The 7,574-nt window shown below is 58.1% G+C and overlaps 1 protein-coding gene across 1 annotated transcript in view; it reads right to left on the bottom strand.

Moving 5' to 3' along the window:
- Nucleotides 1–243: 243 nt before the first annotated feature.
- LOC102430258 (NUT family member 2G) overlaps nt 244–7,574 on the bottom strand; it is a 51,558-nt gene continuing 44,227 nt past the window's right edge. The window contains exon 8 of the mRNA XM_023744286.1: nt 244–658. Coding sequence (XP_023600054.1) covers nt 244–658 — 415 coding nt within the window. The remainder of the gene's footprint in view (nt 659–7,574) is intronic.

Below are 7,574 nucleotides of genomic sequence, written 5' to 3'. Positions count from 1 at the left end.
CAAGTCAAGAGGTTATAGCAAACCCGGCAAGAAGAGATATGTGATCAAAGAACAAGGTACACACACCGACATAGATCAAGTCCTGCGTCCCAGAACCTCACCTCACCCCCAGTTCCTCGGTAAAGAAACGGCCAGGGAAAGCGAAACCGTGAGTGTCCCAGTTATGGGCAGACCGCATGCTTGCAGTCGAGGCCTCCAGGACCCACGTGTGTCCAGAGAAACCTGGGTGGCCGGCTCCCTGCCCTAGGTGTCCAGATCAGTGCCCTCATGCCCTGCACTGTGGCCAGCACCACAGCAATGCTCAGCCATGAGGTGCTTCCCGTGCCGTTCCTGATGTAGACTCTTCCCCTCTGCCTTCTGCAAACAAAGACACCCTGCAAACCCGCGGTCCGCCGTGTGGTCCTCATGGCAGACAGGGACCTGGGCCCGTCCCCAGGGCAGTCCTGCCACCTGCTCTGGGAGCAGCCCGGCTCCCCGTCCGTCCTTGGTCTCTGCTTCTGGGCCCACCGGCTTCGTGGCAGTGCCGCTCACGCCGCTGCGGGCACGCTGGGTGGAGAGTCGAACCTGGAGGTTCACGCCAGCTGTGGGTGCGCACTCTGTGTGGCCAGTTTCCTGGGACAGCAGAGCTATGGCTAAGGTGACAGCAGAGCAGCTCTGCCTGGGGCCAGAGGGGGACACAGGACACTAGGACCAACCCCCGGGAACCCAGATATGTTATAGTAGGAGGTAAGCATCCATTCCACAAGAGATAACCATTAACATCATAAAATGAGTTTTTACAAAGTCCAGGAAAATGCCTGGCAAGTATGGCTCAGTGACTGAGCATCAACCAGTGAACCAAGAGGTCATAGTTCAATTCCCGGTCAGGGCACATGCCCGGGTTGCAGGCTCGATCCTCAGTAGAGGGCGTGCAGGAGGCAGCCGATCCATGATTCTCTCTCATCAAAGATGTTTCTATTTCTCTCCCTCTCCCTTCCTCTCTAAAACCAACCAACCAACCAACCAATCAATCAATCCATAAATAAGAAAGCCCAGAAACTCATGAGTAACCTCCAACTGAAAGTCAAGTCCCCTCTGAGCGACGTTGCCTCTTCCCTGCTCCACCTGGCAGCACCCCGACAGGCCCTCCGAGGAGCACCGGGCGGGCCGGGCTGCTGCGGGCTGGTGGGGAGTCATAGGCACCAGTGGTGGGTGGGCTGGGAGCCAGGGTGGCACGTGCCCTGGTCTCCAGGGGCGCGGCCCTTAGCAACAGCGCCCAGGTCGGCTCCTTGGCGGGCTGGTCTCAGGTGGCAGACGCCATCCTGCAGGTTGGGTCCGTGTTCCCAGCCAGTGCAGGAGGAGCGTTGGGGGGGGGGGTGAGGAAACGCAGGCACAGAGAGCCTCATGGATGGGGGGGTGGAGACAGGTTGGTTACAGGATGGCTGAAAAGCAAGCGCATTTACATGGAGAGAGAAGGGAGGGAGTACGGGGGTGGGCTTAATGCTGTCAGCCCTCAAACATCAAAAATGGTTCACTGACTCTTCATGCAGCCCGGCACACTCACGCCCGCAGCAGCAGCCTCACGTCCAGATCGTGGATGGACAAAGCGCGCTGTGTCCACACGGGTGGCAGGGATCCCCAGCAGTGAGCGCCCTGAGAGCTCCAGCCCCGGGAAGGGCCCGCGGCACCCCCACCCCCACTCCTCCCACAGGCCTGTGGGGTCAGCAAACCCTCGGGATGGGAAGCAGATTCGTGGTGCTGGTGGGGAGGGGATTCAGGGTGAGGGCTGGGAGCTAGGGGTTCTTTGGGGGATAAAATGCTCTACAATTAGAGAGTGGCGAGGAGCTCCCATCCCCGTGGATATACATTTCAGAATTAGGCCTTCACACAGCTGGTGTGTGAAAGAAAGAAGGGGTGAGACGAGACCAGCATCGGGGTGGGAGCTGGGACGCTAACCCAGACAGCACCTGGGCGAGGCTGTGTCTGTGGTCCCAGCGCCTCGCAGCTGAGCCTGCCCACCCGCTAGTGCGTCAGGGCAGCAAGGTGCTGAGCGGCTGTGCCCGAGGCCCGGGCGCACTGTTTAAACAGGATTCCCTCGGCTGTGAAGGCCTTCATCAGGGCAGCACCTGGGAGCCCTCACTGAGGTCGGGGCCCCGGCCACCTGCCCTGGGTTCTAGGAGAGACACCAGTGCCCACAGTGCAGCCGGCATCGGCCCCATGTGCGTCTGAGGGCAGCTGACAGGGACGGAGCCACCAGACGGTCCAGGACCCCGCTTCCTTCCCGCCCCATCCCTGGGACCCCCCAGACAGCCTCCTCTGGACCCCGCTTCCTTCCCACCCCATCCCTGGAGACCCCCCCTCACTACTCCCCCCCCCCCGCACAGCCTCCTCTGGGCCCCGCTTCCTTCCTGCCCCATCCCTGGGACCCCCCAGCACAGCCTCCTCTGGACCCCGCTTCCTTCCCGCCCCATCCCTGGGACCCCCCTGCACGGCCTCCTCCGCATTCTCCTGTTTTGGTTTCACTCACACCTCATGGCAGTAATGCACTTGGGTGGCCATCAGGGAAGCAGATGGCTTCGAGTTCCAGAAGCTGGCGGTACAGACTGGGAGGTCCGCCCGGGCCCACAGGCCTCTCCCTGGGGCACAGGCCCCTGCTTTGGAAGTGGCCCTGGGGCCTGGACAGGTGCACACTTTGGCCCCCTCTGACCTGCTGATCTGGTGTGAGGCCGGGCGCCCAGAGGTGCTGGCTGGAGAGGGGCTGAGTCAGGGCGGACCCCACAAAGTGCGCGCTGTGGGGAAAGCTCAGCTCTCCTTCCCATGTAGGGAAACCCGCTCTTCCCGCGGGCCCCCTGCACTTTCACAAAGAGCCAGAGTGCGTCCCTCTGACACCTCCGGCCACCTCTGCGCGGGGGCCGGGGGCTTCCCCACCGACCAACCAACACTCAGACACCAAGACACCAGCCCAGTGTCCTGCCTTCAACTTCATTCTGACACTGTACCCCAGAGAGAGCATCGGACTCCACAGGTAAGGGCTCCTCTGCAAGAGTGCCCCCCCATTACAAAGGCTGTGGTCAGGACCAGCTGGCAAGGAGGGGCTGAGGGGGGGCGGGCGGGGGTCAGGCTTCTGTCCTCTCAGCTCAGCGCTCTCCCATCTCCAGGGGTTCACAAACCCAGAGCTCCCCAAACCCCACACGTTGGGATGTTAGTGAAGGCTTCTTCATGCAGCAGGAGGGAGCATTAACTCCATTCCCAGCCCTTCTCCCTTCTCGGGAGAGTGGGGGCGGCCCGAGCAGCCCCGCTTGTCTCTGGCCTGTTCTTTCTGGGGACCAGCCCTCCCCGAAGCCCACAGTCTCCTCAGTGGAACCCAGACACTCTGCCTCTCAGGAGCCGGCAGAGGTTGCAGGACCATGTCAGGAGCTGCAGGCAGGAGCGAATATAGAACAAAAGATGTTCTTAGTGCTTCTCTCACGTAGGAAGCTGCAGGGGTGCCAGGAGCTGGGCGCAGGATCCGAGGCGGAGACAGTCCAGATATTTCTATTTCTCTCAAAGTGCCAAAGAGGAAGCCTGGGCGGAGCCCCTGTGGAGCCCTCTGCCCGGACCGCCTGGAGCCTGGGAACCCCTGGCCTTCCTAGTGTCCTGCAGCTGAATCCAGAAGGTCATTGTTGAGAAGCAGGACCCCAAGTCAGCACGTGACCCGGAGCAGGTTCCGAGGCTGCGCCGGGGGCCTGGCTGTGGTGGCCGCGCCACAGTCCCGCTCAGGAGCAGGAGGCCTCCAGCTTGTCTGGGTCCTCAGGTCCCAAACCGCACAGCTTTCTGAAGGCAGCCATGGAGGCCCCTGGAAGTCAGCAATGGGGTCCCTGTGGCCCCCTCCCACACCTGGGTATGGGGAGGGGAGGATGGCACAACAGGTCATCATCCCTGTGGGAATGGGAATTGGGGGGCTGAGAAGAAGGGGCAAGAGCAGATGCTGTTGAGGAGTCCAAGGGTCGAGGGAGGTGTGGGCCCACGGGCTGTCCTGAACAGCCACAGGCCGGGCGCGGGCATGCCAGGGCTCTGCCACCACGGAGCCAGGCGCCCGGAGCTGACACCTGGCCTCGCAGTCTGCTACACAAGATGCCTTCTGCTTCCACCTGGTTGCTGTGTCTGTCTGCTCAAGTCGCCACAACGAAACATCATAGACTGTGGCTAAAGGCCAGACTTCTACTGTGCAGACTGGAGCTGGGGTCCGAGACCAAGGTGCCGGCGCTCTGCTCCATGCGAAGCCTTTCCTGAGTGACAGGCGCTGCCTCTCACTGTCCTCACAGGGCGAGCGTGAGCTCGGGCTCTTCCTCTTCCTGTAGGGCGCCAAGCCTATCGTGCCTGACGGCGCTCCGGCCCTCCGCCATGTGTATGTGACACAGGCCTCAGCCTCCCAACGTCTCCCCAGTGCGGGCGGCGGCTGGCCTGAACACCGCGGATGAAACAGTGACGTGGAAGGAGAGGTCTCCCTGTGCTCATGTATTCATCTAAATCAAATCACCCCAAAGAACCACCTCAGATCCATCGCATTAGAGGCCGATTTTGGGAAAACAGACATTCAGTCTGTGACAACAGCAAACCTTCCTAATGGCCTGAAAGCCTTTGGAGTCCCCAGGCCCCTTGGTTGTCCTGCTGGAACATGGTGGCATGGGGACTCCTGGTCGCTAGATCAGGGCCTTGGGTCTGACCTCTGCCCTTTCTCTCCACGCCATCCCTCACTATGGGAGACCATGTGGTCACTGGCAAGCTCAGTCTACAGCAAGCATGTCAAACTCACAGCCCGCGGGCCACAGGCCTCGTTTATTGGCCTGTGTCAGCCTTTAAGTTTGACATGCTTGGTCTACAGTCTTAGAGACAGTGGCCTCTTAAGCACCCAGTGGGCCTACAATTGAGAAGAGAAAAGGCCTGATCTGGCCAGGAAGCAGCCGGAAGCATTTATGCACAGAGTGGCGGGTCCTTGTGGAAGGATGGGGTGCGGGCTCCCAGCAGTGAGGGGAGCCTGCATGGGTCTTCTGAGGCTGCTCTTGCTCAGGCTTAAGGAGGGTGAGACAGCACCCACCCCTGCTCCGCATTCATGCAGTTAAGCTTCCTAGGGGGGACTCTGCCAGGTGCAGGCCTGGAGCCGGGGCAGGCCCTCAGAGCCCCCCCAGTGCTGGTTAAAGCCCAGCCTAGGGCCCGGCGCACGGGGACTGTGTTTTGGAAGTTGTGGCTTGGGGCTGGGGCAGGGGCACTTGGACCAGAACCCCTGGTGATGCAGTGGCCTGTGGTCAGAGGACTGCTGTGGGGAGAGGGGGTACCAGAGCCACCCCAAAGGTCTGGTGGGGAGGCACACGCTGCGAGTTTTGACTTCACTGCATTATACGGGGAATCACAGGTGCTTTCAGAAGCACAAGTCATTCTGGGCAGGTCCCAGCTCCCAGTTGCTCACACTTCAGAGGCAGGTGAGTCCCTCTGGACCCTGAGATGGGTTCGCATGCATGTGTGTATGTGTGTGTGTGTGTGTGGGTGCACATATACATGCGCATATGTACACATGTGTACTAGTATATGCTTTATTTAAATACTGTGGCTGGAGTAACGAGGGAGTGTGAAGTCTGAGCCCAGCGTGCCCTCTGGATCAGAGGGGATGTTTCACAGAGATGACCACATTCCCACGTCCCTGACCATGGCCATGACCCTCAGGCGTGCAGGAGTCTGAAGGCAGCTGTGGGGAGAGCCGGGGAGCTGTGTGGGAAGAACACATTGTCTCGGGCAGTCTGAGTGCTGCTTACTGCTCTACCCCAGCCTTGAGTTTATTTTTTCCAGCTCAAGGAGTCTCTGGGTCACCCAGTGTGTTCAGAAAAGAGAGCTAGTAATTAATTACTAACACGCACACAACAGACACACACACACACACGCACACACACACACGCACACACACACACACACACACACACACACACACACACCATAGACTCTGATATGCTGGAGCGGGTAGGACACACACACTTCTCCTGCATGTCATGTACCTGTGGGCTTGCAGGCATCAAAAATATACACTGTGACAATATTGGCTCATTGGGCTTGCACACCCATAGTTATGATGCTTCTAAGCATTTTTACTGAAAACATCTTTCTGTACAACTAATTGTCTGAAAGACAATCTCACCTCAAAAGATAAAATAATGGCTGACAGTTGGGTTTACACTTGGCTGGCAATGCTGTCAGTTTGGTTTCACCTCTCCGTTGACGGAGCTCCGGCGGTTCCTGCCGTGTTTATGTGACACAGGCCTCAGCCTCCCAACCTCTCCCCAGTGCTGGCGGCGGCTGGCCTGAACACCGCGGATGAAACAGTGACGTGGAAGGAGAGGGCTCCCTGTGCCGGACCGTGGCCACGTGCCTGTTTGCAGATCTTCCGGGAGCAGCCGCCTCCCTACCCCAGCCCAAGGTCGGGAGCTTCGCAGATAGGACACGTGTGGCTGCTGACTCACAGCAGCCTGTGTGAGCTTTGACTATCAAGTTGGCATTGATGTTTTAAATGTCTTCTTAATTTTAATTAATTTTCATGTTTCATTATGTCCTTTTTAATATCCCCCTTTAATTTTAGAAGTTTATCTTTTTTAGTTTATCTTTTAGGGCGAAATTGCCTTATGGCCAATTAGTTGTGTGGTGAAAATGCTTGCAACCAGATATTTATGACAAAAATGCTTAAGATGAAAATAATAACACGATTTATGATGCGCACACGTCGACTTAGTTGGAGACTTAGTTCACACCCCCATGCTCCATGCACAGTTCAGAATCTGATTGAAAAATTGCACGGCTAAGTAAGCGTAATGAATTGACTTACTAAATTAGGTGTGTGTGTGTGGGTGGGGGAGTAATTAGAAAAAAACACCCAGAAAGAATGGTTAAAAAAGAACTTTGACCAAAAGGCACAGCAGCCAAGGCTGCAGATGTGAGAGAACAGCATGTCCTGGGTGTTAGGTTAGGTGGCTCAGGAGGCGGCGCAAGAAATAGAGAGTCCAGTGAATCAGAAAAGAAAGGAAAGGAAAGGGTTTATTTCTGCGTCCCCGGGAGACCCACGTACCCCCAAGGACAGGGCCCGTGGATTCACGCCAACAGGGAGGGGGGCGCTGTTTTTATACTGCGGTTGGGTGAGGGGCGGGGACATGAGCTGAGGTATTCAGTTGAGGAAGTTTCAGGTGCAGGGGGGTCAGCAAGGTATTCAGGAATGAGTCAGCATCTGTGTGGGCGTATGTGGATTCAGGGAGAAGCCAGTATCTGTGTCTGGCATGCTGATCTGCCAGATATTCCAGGGGGAGTCCATTATCTCATCACATGTCTGCATGTATCCGATCCTGGGCTCTCTCCGACCTAACACTGGGCCCCCTCCGTGCCCACCGCCCTGGCACACTCGCCCCCTGCCTACACTCCCTCCCCTGTAATGGGTGGGCACCGGGCCCACAGCCCTTTACTAGGGACTAGTTAATGGCGTGCAAGTGTTGTCACCCTGTCCTGACGCCCTGAGGTATCAGAGAACTGCAGCGGGAGCATGTGACCAGTGGGCGCAGCCATAGTCACTGCTGAGCCAGCTG

This window comes from Myotis lucifugus, unplaced genomic scaffold (assembly GCF_000147115.1).
Source record: "Myotis lucifugus unplaced genomic scaffold, Myoluc2.0 scaffold_446, whole genome shotgun sequence".
Classification (NCBI taxonomy): domain Eukaryota; kingdom Metazoa; phylum Chordata; class Mammalia; order Chiroptera; family Vespertilionidae; genus Myotis; species Myotis lucifugus.
The sequence above is the reverse complement of the archived record's forward strand: the minus strand, read 5'-3'. Positions and strand labels throughout refer to the sequence as shown.